At 43.2% G+C, this 14,519-nt stretch overlaps 1 protein-coding gene across 3 annotated transcripts in view; it reads right to left on the bottom strand.

Moving 5' to 3' along the window:
* The window catches only part of LOC143021454 (plexin-B-like), a 224,489-nt gene that overhangs the window by 66,799 nt on the left and 143,171 nt on the right, over positions 1-14,519 (bottom strand). For all 3 annotated transcript variants that reach the window (XM_076178947.1, XM_076178946.1, XM_076178948.1), the window contains exon 4: positions 1,212-1,344. In XM_076178947.1, the coding sequence (XP_076035062.1) occupies positions 1,212-1,344 (133 nt within the window). The remainder of the gene's footprint in view (positions 1-1,211; positions 1,345-14,519) is intronic.

The following is a 14,519-nucleotide window of genomic DNA, read 5'->3' as shown; positions in this document are numbered from 1 at the left end:
CTAGGATCCGCTTTCCAGATAAACACCTTCCGTGCCGGGTGGCCCCTTCCCCTTTACTGCCAAGCTACTTCATTCAGTTCTGTGCATTCAGAGTCGCATGATAGTGTGCAAGGACCTCTGAGTAAGGGAAGGAGACGGTGAGAGAAGGAAGTGCTTCTGAAGAGGGAAGGGGAATAGTACGGTAGAATACAATCAATACCCGGAACGTATCCGGGGCTGAGCTCCTGGCCTTCCCCGGAAGTGTTTGTCTGGTTCTATGATCTCCTTCAGTCCGGGGACATTATCCTCAGCTGTATAAAATCGTCTGGCATAAGCAAACACAAAATCCCAACGGAAGTCATTATGCGGTCAAAGGGACCAAGAAGTTTCCTTAGAGAGAGAGAGAGAGAGAGAGAGAGAGAGAGAGAGAGAGAGAGAGAGAGAGAGAGAGAGAGAGAGAGAGAGAGAGAGAGAGAGAGAGAGAGAGAGAGAGAGAGAGAGAGAGAGAGAGAGAGAGAGAGAGAGAGAGAGAGAGAGAGTGTGTCTGTGTGTGTGTGTGTGTGTGTGTGTGTGTGTGTGTGTGTGTGTGTGTGTGTGTGTGTGTAGGTATACCCTCGTGTGTGTGTGCACTTGTACTTGTGCATATGTCATGTATCTTTCTGTATTACTCTATGTATCTGTGTATGTCTCATTATGTATGTGTCTGTGCATGCGTCTATACGTAATTGTGTATGTCTTTATGTATATGTCTTCGTGTGTGCCCGTGTTATGTATATGCTTTTGTGTATCTTTAGTCATGTGTGTATGCGCGTGTACATGTGGTTAAGGTATACGTGTGTTGTTTTATGTTTGTGCATGTTCTTCGTGTATGTCTGTGTGTGACCGTGTATCATGCATATCTTATGTGCATGCCTTTTTAAGTACTTGTTTATATGCGTGTACGTGTGGTTTATGTATATGTATGTAGTTTTGCACATGTGTATGTTTTAACATAGACATGTGTTTTTGTGTCTGTTTATATACGTTTGTGGTGTGAGCATTTAGATGTGGGATGTATGTAGTTTTACACTTGTGTATGTTTTAATATAGACATGTATTTTTGTGTCTGTATATATGCGTTTGTGGTATGAGCATTTAGATGTGGGATGTGTGTAGTTTTACACATGTGCATGTTTTAATATAGACATGTGTTTTTGTGTCTATATGCACTTGTGGTGCCCACTTCAACCCACCTTAGCGTCCATGTGCATGGGGATTCGATCCGGCTCTATCTTCTCAAAGTCAATGCATTGCTGACCGGATCCGAAGCTGAGCCAACGAGGAGATGAGAAAGTGGCCTTTTCACACTCACTCTGCACCGTGCATCTGGAACAAATCAAAGGCTCAAGTTAGTTCATTCATGACGGGTATAGGAAGAGGGACATAACATTAAACATTTGCATTCGAATAAAATAATTTTTGTACAGTCTTGATATATATATATATATATATATATATACACACACACACACACAGATATATATATATATATAATATATTTTGGTAGGAGGCCATGTTGTATACATGATTTCAAGAAATCTACAGCGACAATGGCGTTGTTGAGTTTATATTGGAGCTTTAATTTCTCTCGTGCAACAAGTTTTAGAAAACCGCACCCAATGTCTTTTGGACACCTTCTCAACTATTTGGAACCACCACAGAAACGTGTTGCACGAGAGAAATTAAAGCTCCAATATAAACTCAACAACGCCATTGTCGCTGTAGATTTCTTGAAATCATATATATATATATGTATATATATATATATATATATGTATATATATAGATATGTGTGTGTGTGTGTGTGTGTGTATGTGTATATATATATACATATATACATATATATTTATACACACACACAGATAAATATATATATATATATATGTGTGTGTGTGTGTGTGTGTGTGTGTGTGTGTGTGTGTGTGTGTATCCAAAACCCACCCTAAAAATAATTGTACACAGTCTGCCTCGACCCCAGACAAGAGAATAACACCGACGTTTATGCAAATCTAGAAGGCATTCCTTCGATAAAGGAATCAAAACCCTTTCCGGTTCCACCGACATGGAATCGAATGCGCTTATGATCATCTACGTTGAATCGAACACTCTTCGGAGAGGAAAATCCCGTGATGGGGTCAATGAATAAACATTCGAATTACTCTGGATTCACTTTAGGCAAACACTGATCGGGCAAGTAGTGCAATGCGCTTAAATGGGATAGAGATATGAATGCGCGCACAAACACACGCGAACATAAGCTCACACATTAATACAAATATTACATATATGAATAGATAAATACCGGCATATACATATATACATACACGAACGCGCATACACACGCACAACACACAAATACACACATAAATGTACATATACACACATATATATACATACACGTAAATCTTATACACGTACACACAGGTACACACATTCATACATATGTACACTAATGTTCAAAGAAAACTATTTGAACGCCACATATGAGTTCAGCACTTCTCGACTTTTCTCAGAGAGAGAGAGAGAGAGAGAGAGAGAGAGAGAGAGAGAGAGAGAGAGAGAGAGAGAGAGAGAGAGAGAGAGAGAGAGGGAGAGTTGAAGAGAGAGAGAGAGTCAAAGTATGGAGAGACTGTGCCAAAAGGAAGGGGGAAAGAATGGATATGAAGAGGCAAAAAAGGACGAGAGAGAGAGAGAGAGAGAGGAAAGAGGATGTAGAGTGAGGAGAAGGAAGTTCTGAGCGACACGTGAAAGGGTTGGTTCGTCCGAGCGAGAGGCCGGGAGGAGAAGAGGACAAAAATGAAATGGAGAGGAGGGGCAAGGATGAAGAAAGTGGGAGAAGGACAAAAAAAAACCATGATGAAAGTAAAGGAAAGAGTATGGGAGGGGGGGAAGAAAAGGAAGAAATGAATAAAAGCGGAACAGGAGGGGAAGAGATTGAAAGATTGACAGGGGAGATGGAGGAGGGGAGAGGACGAGGGGAGAAGAGAAAGGGGAAAAGAGAGGGGACAGAGGAGAGGGGACAGAGGAGAGAGGAGAGAGAAGGGAGGAGAGAGGACTGTAGGAAAGAGAAGGGAGGAGGGGAGAGGGAGAGAGGAGAAGAGAAAGGGGAAAAGGGAGAAGACAGAGGAGAGAGAAGGGAGGAGAGGGGAGGAGGGAGGAGAGAGGACAGAGGATAGGAGAAGAGAGAGGGGAGGGAGAAGAGAGGAGGGAAAAGGGATGAGAGAGGAAGGAGGAGAGAGTAGAGAAGAGAAAGGAGGGAGAAGAGACGTCCATCACCCCATAGATTCTCCGGGCGAGCTTCCATGCGGTCACCCTTCCCATTTCCAAACATATCTCGGCATGATCAGTCGACTTGTACTAGCCATGAGTTCTGTGAACGCCCCTCCCCCCCCTTTTCGTCACCTCCATCAAGAGTTCTTTCCTGTGGAGAGATCATACTATGAAGTAAGAACTACATCAAGAAGCGTGTAACATAGTCAGAGTTGGTACGAGTACCAATCATGCTGATGCCAAGGACTTGGCTGAGCCTTACGGAACAAAACGTTGGTTTGATACTAATACAAAGACATAGCGATAATTTCCTACAATTCTCTGAAAGCACTTGGTACCAAAGACGTCGAGACACCTCTTCAAGTCAACATTCAGTGTCCATGTTTCAAAGCCGTACAGCAAGACAGGGAACACAAGCGTATTGAAGATTTGAATCTTAGTTCTATACAAACACACACACACACACTATATATATATACAGGTTGACATCCAAAAATCCGGCAACCATAAATCCGGAACCTTCAGAAATCCGGGACAGATTTCGGGAGCGCATTTTGATTTTCATATTTCCCGCGTTGGTGCGCCACTGTTTTCTGGAGCTGCCGCTTACGCCAGAATCAGCTGTTGGTTCATGCTTCCACCTGCTAACAAGTAATCCTGCTCATTTTTCTCATTATTCTCCTCATTATAGCATTTATTTGTTGTTGTATAGCCCCAATATGGAATCAACAAAGAAGAAAGGTGACATAAAACGCGTTATCGATCGCAGAGAAAGTGGAAATATATAAAAAAAAAATTGTACCAATGTATCTGTGCGAACCATTTGTGAAACTTACGACATTATGTGTAAAAAGCCCATCTGCTATTTAGCTTCTTTCCTAAGAAGTACAGTACGGAGTATTTTATTTAGTTTAATTAAAATTCTTCGGAGGATCAGTTTTATATGTTTTATTAAAATTGAATTAAAATTCTATATAACTATCTTTACTGTATTTTATTTAGTTCGTGAATAATAAAATTTCCTTTGCTTTTCACTTAGTGTTTATTTTTCCCATTAAATGACTGTACAGGTGGTAATTTTCTTTAAATATATACGGGGTACACCATACAAAATTATATACTTCAAAAATCCGGCATTTTCAAAAATCCGGCAGTCCTCAGGTCCCGAGGTTGCCGGGTTTTTGAATGTCAACCTGTATATATATATACATATATATATATATATATATATATATATATACATACATATATATATATATATATTCTGGAATGGCCCGTAATGTTATGGACTCCTGGTAGCAAAGACTCTAATGAATACCCAATGTGAGAGGGCCGTTCTCGGTAAGACGCTCCTTCTCGGTGTATTTGAATTCTCATCCACCAACCTCCCCCGAAGACCCGACCTTCCTGTCAGACATCTGCATACCCGGAACCAGCCTGACGCTTTTTCATTTATTTCAAATTCACTTCAGCGTTCGCGATCACAAGTCCATCGAGGAATCCACCCAATTCGTCCGACGTAATCGGCCGGAAACTTCCTCTTCCAGCGCCCCACCCGGAAGCCACGGGGGCAAGGCGGTCTCAGGAGCGGCGGGGGGTGTTGGGGGGTGGGGGTCCCAAAGAAAAACGGAGTCGAGTCAGAGCCGTGGTCGTGAGTAAATTGCTTTACACCTTGGCCAAACATTGAACATCTGCTGGTTCCCGATGTAATGAATTACTCGATGCCTTGTCTGGCGCCGCTCTGTGCGCCTCAACTCGATAATAATATTTGCCAGTCTCGACCTACGCCCACGATCTCATTCCAGAGGCGCGGGCGTGCGTATTTGTGGAGGCAAGCGAGTGTGAGATGTTACGAGAGAGAGAGAGAGAGAGAGAGAGAGAGAGAGAGAGAGAGAGAGAGAGAGAGAGAGAGAGAGAGGTTGTGTGTGTGTGTGTGTGTGTGTGTGTGTGTGTGTGTGTGTGTGTGTGTGTGTGTGTGTGTGTGTGTGTGTGTGTGTGTGTGTGTGTGTGTGTGTGTGTGTGTGTGTTTGTGTGTGTGTGTGTGTGTGTGTGTGTGTGTGTGTGTGCGCGTGTGTAAGACAAACTTCCACTCGCATTCCACCTCTTCCTACTGCTTTCTCCTTCCCCTCTTCCTCCTCCTCCTTCACCTCTTCCTCCTTCTTCTCATCTTCTTCCTCTTTCCCATCTCCTTCTTTTACGTCCTCTTTCCACTCTTCCTTTTCTTCTTCCTTCTCCCGCTCCTCCTCCTCTTCTTCCCATTTTCTTCTTCGGAGGTTTTTTCCTCCTCCAAAGAGAAACAACTTCAGGCCATAGGGTCTGGTTCGTCTTAGAATTCTAGTTAGTGATAACAATGAAAGAGAAGCTGTCGGGCTGTGTCGAGGTGACACAGTGCTTCTGGTGTGCCGTTTGTGACACGCACTGCTTGTAATGGTGATGCGGTTATGAGACGATATTCAGGGTGTGGTTATGACACATGACGGCTGTGTAGCGGTTATGTTTATAGACTACGTGGTCATACGTCATTCCTGTCATAGCGGGTTGCAATTTTCCTTTATTTCTGGCTGTCACAAGGCTATTTTATTTGGCCAAAAGTGACCCTTTAATAAGGAAAAGGGATGGTGATAATATGTATTGACCTCTCTCTCTCTCTCTCTATCTGTGTGTGTGTGTGTGTGTGTGTGTGTGTGTGTGTGTGTGTGTGTGTGTGTGTGTGTGTGTGTGTGTGTGTGTGTTTGTTTGTGTTTGTGTGCGCGCGCGCGCATGTTTATATATCGTTCTTATTCATATTCATATCCCTGATGGAAGCTTTTGACATACGAAGTGCAAAACAAGTATAGTGGATGAGTGGATGAAGGCGATGGCGGTGGTTTGTCAGGCTTGAGACGTCGCTCTTTAAGAAAAAGAAAAAGAAAAAGAAAAAGAAAAAGAAAAAATATATATATATTTTTTTAGAATTCTTAAAATTGCGACAGCAGCGTTCTTCGTTTGCTTAACTTTGCAGACATTTTCTGATCGGACTTATTTATCTATTTATTTTTATTTTCGGGTATTTTCTGATTTCCAATTATTTCATCCATCAAAGCTGACCCCGTGACTAATATAATTTTTCATCTTTTTCCTAGTAATCTTCCTCTAAGTCAAAATGAAGACACTCCAGTCACGTTATAATTTTATTCTTATCTTGAAATATATCTTATCTGATTTCTATTCATTTATTTCATCTATTCTTTATTAATTCATTTATTTATTAATTTGTTTCTATTTTATATATTTTACTTATTTATGTATTGCCGGTAAAGTTGAGTTTCTACTTCTAAATTAAATATCTTTGTGACACTCTGCCGTCCCAGCGAATAATAAACCTCATATTATGGCAACATCTTCCTCATGACTGCACCTGACTGGCTGTTGCTCTGAGCGCTCGAGGTCAATAGCCAATCAGGTGCAGTTACGACCAAGCTGTTGCCATAACGTGAGGTCTCTTATAAAGCGCCGCTGGAAGGACCCTAAGATGATAAAGCCAGAGGCTGAAAAAGATGCGGAGATGACCAAAAGCTTTCAGAAGAGGAAGTCCGACGGGAAGGACTCGAACCTTAGCCCCTGGGAAGGACCCTAAGATGAGAAGGTCAAAGACTCTGAAGAAAAAGCAAAGATAACCAAAAGCTTTCAGAGGAAGAAGTCCAACATGAGGAGTTCGACTTTTTGATCTTCGATACGCAGATCAAGAGGTCAAGCCAACAGGCAACCGTGACTCTTTCTTCGGCAATAACTGTCAATGATAACGAAGGATACGGTGCCCCCAAGGGAGTGACCAGTTATCAAGAGGTCTTCAGGACTGTTGGTGATGTGTCTTGTGTGCATGGAAAGGGAGAACAGCTGGTCCTGATGGAGGGAAGATGAGAACCGGCTGGAGGTGAAGGGCGAACAAGGAGGCGGGGAGGGGTCGTGGAGGGGGCGGGGAGGGGCGGGGAGAACAGTTGGTGAGATCCCCCCAACCTCTCTCTCTTTCTCTCTCTCTCTCTCTTTTTTTTTTTTTTTTTTTACGTCTGCATACACTATGCCTTCAAGAAGACTATGCTACCATCAATAGCTATGTTGGTCTTGTCGAACTCTACGACGTTCGTGATTTTCAAAACCATTCACTGCCTCAAAGGACGGGGGAGGGGGCTAGATATAAGTGGTGAGGACCCTACGCCAGGAGGCGCTGAGCAGCTCCAACCGATGCCGTCTCCTTTGCCCTGTTATGCGCTTGGATTATCGGGGCAGGTAACAGTCACTGCTGGGAATCGGAGAAAAGTGCGGGATTCGAACCCACAACTAATGGGGCAGCCATGGGACGAAATGGAGTCTTCAAGGAGAGTCGTTCATCTCTTAAGTGAATAAAATCGCCTGAGTGTGGTATCTTTATGAGAACTCATTTTTACTCTCTCTCTCTCTCTCTCTCTCTCTAACACACTCGCCAACACAAAGAAAACAATGGCCTCTCTCTCTCTCTCTCTCTCTCTCTCTCTCTCTCTAACACACTCACCATCACAAAGAAAACTGTGGTCTCTCTTTTTCTCTCTCTCTTTCTTCTCTAACACACTCGCCAACACAAAGAAAACCGTGGAAAGGTTGATTGATACGAGAAAATCGAAAATGGATTTGCGAAATAGGATGGAATTGGCTTCTGTAATTTCACATAATGGCAACTCGGCCACGAGGGGCTACAGAAGTCAGGAAAATGGAAAGAAGGACGGGCAAGGCGAAGGTTGAAGAAGGCCGAAGAAAAAGAAGGCCAAGAAAAGATAAGGAAAGAATGTCAAGAGAGGGAAGGAAGGGAAGGAAGGGCGAGGAAGTATAGGTAAGGCAAGGGAAGGCAAGCAAAGGTCACGAAAGGGAAAAAAAGTCTATTTTATAATTTCTATACAGTAAAGGAAACTGTATAGTACAATGAATATTATTTTTAGGATCATAACAACGATTACCGATAGCCTATCCCACTTGTCTCACCTGTGGCACCTTCGGGAAAAAGCGCTGTTGCCACGGGAAAAAGCACTGTTGCCACGTGTCACAGAATTTATTCATATCGTTACTATAATAGGGTTTTCTCCCCGTTTTCTCTTTTTCTGCATGAGGGGACGGAGAAGGGGGGTCGCCGATTAAGTGAAGCAGCCTTGCTGTGGATGTACTGTGCCTTACTACATTGCTTCTGACCCAGGGTAGTGGGCGGGATACAGGGATGACCCGTCATCCATGAGGAGCTAAGACGAGAGGGGGAAAGGGTGATGGATGGAAGTGGAGGAGTAGATACGTGCCATTGAGTTGGCTACCTCCCTTATAAGGGGGAAAAGCCCTTTGTATATAGATATTATAATCATAAAAAGTTATACGCACATAGTACATAGATGGGGAATAAGAGAGAGAGAGAGAGAGAGATAGATAGAGAGAGAGAGAGAGAGAGAGAGAGAGAAAGAGAGAGAGAGAGAGAGAGAGAGAGAGAGAGAGAGAGAGAGAGAGAGAGAGAGAGAGAGAGAGGCATGTACTAAGGTTGATTTGGCAGACTGGCTCACGACGTTTGGCACACCCTGGACGGACTCCTTGGAGGGCACAGACTATAGAAGATACTTAAAAAATTTAAGGAGAAATAAGGAACCAAATAGATGAAGTAATGATGGCCGAAAGGAAGACTGGATGACGTGTGTGGATGACCGTGACTATGGTGTGAATGACTATGACTATGTGGATGACAATGGATGACTAAACTATAGCACACACTCTTCAGTACCAAGATGAAGAAGAAGAGGAAGAAGAAGAAGAAGAAGACGAAGAAGGAGAAGAAGACGGGCAAAGGAAAAGAAGAGAAGAAGAAAAAAAGAAGAGGAAGAAGAAATAAAGGAAGAACAGGAAGAAGACGAATAAAAAGAAAAAAGAAGAGAGAAAAAAGATGATGAAGAAGATGAAGAAGAAGAAGGAGGAGGAAGAGGTGGAGGAGAAAAAGAAGAAAAAGAAGAAGAAAAGTAGAGGAAGACAAAGAAGAAGAAAAATAAAGAAGATGGAGGAGGAGAAGAGGAGGAGGAGAAGAAGAAAAAGGACAACGAAGAGGAGGAGGAGGAGGAGGAGGAGAAGAAGAAGAAAGAGAAGAAGATCACACTTCCGTTTCCGTAACTCAGGTATATTATTTGAATTTTGAACTTCGAAGATAAATATTAATTATTCAAATTCAAAATTCGGAAAAGAAAAAAGGCACATACTGATTGCCACCCGGAAACGGACATTTAAGCTATCTTGTCGAAAGACATTTGATCACAAGGACATTTTTCCACAGAAGACGAGGTGCGCAGCGTTGAATGATAACATCCTTGGGCCAGCGACATCCAAAGAACTGAGGAGAGATACCGCCGATCGATAAGAAATAATCACTAGCGAAGGACGGAAATCGCCCCCCCTCTCCCTCTCTCTCTCAAAAAAAAAAAAAAAATAAATAAAAAATAAAAGTGATAATTTTTTGGGGTTCAGCGGAATAAGATGGGTGTAGTGTGCAGCTTGTAACAGAAACGTTCTTGGATATTTTGAAAAAAAATTATAATAAATAAAATAAAAAGATAAAAATCGATGCCGATTTTTTAAATTACTTTGCTGAATAGAGCTACCGAGTTTTGAAGGGTTTTGTAGGATTCTGAAGGCAGGATCGATAGCTTTCAGAGCAACGGTCTGAGTCTATACAAGAACTCTGAGCTTTCATTCGGAAGGTAAATAGCTGTTAATCACGAAGCCAACACACACACACACACACACACACACACACACACACACACACATACACACACACACACACACACACACACACACACACACACACACACACACACACACACACACTTTGATTCCTTCTGTCTACACAAACCTCCATGACTTTCTTCGTCTCTTTCTTCATCAGCTTTCTCCTCTTCCTTCTCTTCTTTCTTTTCCCTGTCTATCCTCCTCCCCCTCCTTTTGCTCCTCCTCCTCTTCCTCCTCCTCTTGTACCACCACACATTACGGCTCCGGTCTGCCAAAACAACAAAATCAGCCCTTTTCCTTGGCGTGTTTTCCGAATAGTTATGATCACATTTTTGTCCAATTTTCGTTCATATTCCTAACTTTCCACACGAGTTGGATAACCTGGCGGTATCAGACTTCAGGCGAAACTTTTTTCCTCCTCCTCTTCCTCTCCCTATTTTTGTTTTCCTTATAATAAGACCTCAGGAGCTTCCGACGCCTGAAGAAGGTCACAATTAGATAAAGTACTTTACCGAACTCTAATGACGACTTCTGTTGTTGGTAAAAATTATCCAAAGGCTTAAAGTTACACAACATTAATTAGTTCTCTTCTGGGCACGCCCACACACACACACACACACACACACACACACACACACACACACACACACACATATAATACACAAGAGTTTGGCGGAGAAATATATATAAATGATTACAACGGGCGACAAATGCCAAGGCAGTGAAACTGGAGAGAGAGAGAGAGAGAGAGAGAGAGAGAGAGAGAGAGAGAGAGAGAGAGAGAGAGAGAGAGAGAGAGAGAGAGAGAGAGAGAGAGAGAGAGAGAGATAATGAGAGAAAGAAAAGCGCGATATTAAGATTGCGGAAATAGACCTCCCCCCCGACCCCGACTCCAACCCATAACTAAATTCTTTTCTTTCTCTTGGACGGCCCCAAGTTGGAGTCTCGCCTGCGGGAAGCCGCGGGAAGCTGCGGCTGCCACCACCGCCGCTGCCGCAGCCGCAGCCGCCACGGGAGAGCGCGGTGCTGATGCTGACGCTGATGGTGCTGACGGGTGCCACTCCGCGCCCAGACCATAACAACTTACTCCTTCTATATTCCTCCTCCACCTCCTCCTCCTTTCTCCACCTCTTCTCCTCGTTATGGTCTTCTTTTCCCCTCCTCCCCTTCCTCCTCCTCCTCCTCTTCTTCTCGTACTTCTTCCTTTCTTCTCCTCCTGCTCCCCTCCTCTTCTCTTCCCCCTTCCTTCTTCCCCTCCTCCACCTTTCTCCACTTTTTCTCCTCGTCAAGGTCTCCTTTCCTCCAAATTCTCTTCTTCCTCCTCCTCCTCTTCTCGTACTTCTTCCTCCCTGCTCCTTCTGTTCCCCTCTTCTTCTCTTTCCCCCCTCCCCCTGCTCCTCCTCCTCCTCTTCTCGTACTTCTCTGCTTCTCCTGTCCTCCTCCTCCTCTTCTCGTACTTCTTCCTCTCTGCTCCTCCTACTGTCCTCCTCTCCTCTTCCTCCCTCCTACCTACCTCCTTCCTCCTTCTCCTCCTACTCCTCCCGTGGCCGAACTAACTAGGAATGGGGGAATCGTGCCCGCGATTACTTACGTTGGGTTGCGGTTAGCGTCACGTGCTGCTGAGAGGCCTCTTGCGCAGGCGCAGTGTGACGTGACGCCCCGTGATGTGCTCAGGAACTTGGAAGCCTAAAGCTTTCCCTCGACTTCATATTCGCTCCAAATATATTAAATTTCTTTTAATCCATCCCGTAGCGCTCGCTATTTTTTTTCTTTGAGGGGGGGGGGTCTATATTCATTTTGGTGGAAGACCAATTAACCCCTTTCGTACTGGGTGGCACTTTACCCGCCGCCAGGTGATTTTATTCAACTCCATGGAAACCCGCCCATAAGGCGCTGGTCTCGTATTTGTTTACTTGTGGGTTCGAATCCCGCACTCCTCTCCGGTTCCTACCAGTGACTGTATATTACCTGCCCCCAACACTCCAAACGCATAGTAGAGGAAAGGTGACGGCTTTGGCCGCAGCTACTCAGCGCCTCCTGGCGTAGGCTCCTCACCACCACCATGGCAACCCATCCTCCCGATGGAAGCGAGTTAATCCTGATTAAAATTATCCCAAGCAGTTGGCACTCAGTGCCACATATTTATCTAGTTTATTTCTTTGGCACTGTGCCTCTTCCAAAGCGAGTGACGCTTCTGTCATCAATCGTGCTATGGTGTTATGTTTATTTTAGGAGAAATAGATTCTACAAGCTCCGCCTTGGAATTCGAACCCTGACCTGTGCGGACATATTCACGAAGCCAAGACGCTAGCAACTGAGCTATGAACGAGTCCCCGAGCACGCTCTTCATGGCTACAGCAGACGTAGCATTTCTATCGAATATTTTTCAGGCAAACCCTCCGATATGCTGTGTATTTTAGGACAAGTGGATTTCACAAGCTCCGCCCTGGGATTCGAACACTGACCTGTGCAGACATAATCACGAAGCCAAAACGATAGCAACTGAGTTATGGTGTTATAATGAAAAATAATGAACAGAATGATGAATGAACTCTTGTGAAGAGAAAACTATGATGAATAGGAATGAGTGATGGGAAGAGAACAGTAATGAAAATAAAAAAGAGGCGCAAAGAAAATATTGGTGAATTGAACATAGTGACGAAAGGAAAATAACAAAGAAAAGAGCTATGAAAAGAAAAATTAAAGAAAACGGAAGAAGAAGACGAGGAGGAGGAGAGGAAGAGGAGAAGAAAGACAAAGCGGAGGAGGGGGAGAGGAGGAGGAGGAAAAAGAGGTGGCGGTGGTGTATGAGGAATAGGGCGGAAGTGGGAAATGAAGAAAAGAATATTGTTTGATCAATTTCAACTTTTGATATCGTTGCGCCGTCCCAGACACGGAATGAATTTGTCTAATTTCTTTTTCAAAAAAATTCCTCACTTTGTCTAACTTTTCCTAACTTCTTATGATACAACTTCGTCACAATCAACTTCTAACTTCTAATTCTTTCTTTGGTTTCTATTTGAACCAATTTCCGTCAATCGCTTCCATTTATGATCGATCAACTCACTCAATTATTGACTTAGGGAGGTGGGGGAGAATAAATAGTGGTCATCTTCCGGTCAGAGCCCAGACTTATCCTGTCTTCAGGTAGACATTGTACCAAGACATCTCTTAATTCCCCTACAGACCTCACCCTCCAGCTTCCCCTTACTCCCCTTTCCCAAGCAGGCCCTACATGATCAATATTATTGCGCAATATTGCGTACTGTACAATACTATTGACAGTGTAGGTTTCGTATTGAAGAGGAACACGTGTTTAGCCTGTACATTTAATGTCTTCAATATATTGTGTTATTCTTCAATACTATCCCTACACCCACCGTCAATAATATTGTACAATATGGAATATTGCGCAATAATATTGATCGTGTAGGGCCCGTTTTACCGAAGAGCAGAAAAAAAAACTATCATGAACAATGAAATTCAAGTGTACAGAGACGGCTGAGGGCTTGTACAGTTGGAGAGACAAGTTCCCCGACAGTCGGGGAATGTAATCTTCGTAGCTGGTGATGATAACATCGAAAACTGTCATGGAGGATCCACGAATGAATAAACAAGTGAATAACGAATAACTATATTATTCTTACAGGCAGAAGTGAAAGAAGAACAAAATGAAAACTAATAGATAAATAATAATTACATAAAAAAAAACATAGCAACACACGCTTGCAAAACGATGAAGAACTTAATGTGGTAGCACACTTAGCATTTCTGGCTAGCATGCTACTTGCTTTTGCTATTTCACTTGAGTAGAAACGACTTCGGTTACGATATTTTGTTCAAATTTCCAAATGTCAAATTACTCTCGCGTCATATAGTCAGAAGATGAATGACGAATTAAGAGAATTTAAACTTAAAATACGAATGTTATACACATTGTTAGATGTTCTTACGGAAGTCTAGAATATTATAACCCAATTCATTTCTACTAAAACGCAGTAGCAAAAGCAAATAGCATGCTAGCCTAGTGTGCCGCCACCTTCACTTTTCCAAAATGTATCATCAAGGGCTATGTACGATAAACGTGATATTCAATTATACAATATACAATAAGCAAAAAATTTATCACATCCACCAATAAAATTCACCATCGTAATACATTACCCTGACGCAGACTCCTTCATCTTTCGTCAAGTGTTTCATAATACTTCGTACAAACTTGAGCGATATTTTATGGACTGCGAATCGAGCATCCACAGGACCATGACGTGTATTTCTTTACTCATCGTCAGCTGTTCCATATTGTATCGTTCAAAACGCGAGCGATATTTTCTGGAACGAGTGCCTACACTCTGCCTTTTGACATCTACGCTTAAATGGCCTGAGCACAGAGTGCAGCTTTAAAGAGTCCAGTGCAGGACCTCCGGTCTATTCCGTAGGGAATGACACGGCCCCTGTACATAACCACG

The sequence above is a fragment of the Oratosquilla oratoria genome, chromosome 42 (assembly GCF_046742065.1).
Source record: "Oratosquilla oratoria isolate Oo_2021 chromosome 42, ASM4674206v1, whole genome shotgun sequence".
In the NCBI taxonomy this organism is placed as follows: Eukaryota; Metazoa; Arthropoda; class Malacostraca; order Stomatopoda; family Squillidae; genus Oratosquilla; species Oratosquilla oratoria.
The sequence above is the reverse complement of the archived record's forward strand: the minus strand, read 5'-3'. Positions and strand labels throughout refer to the sequence as shown.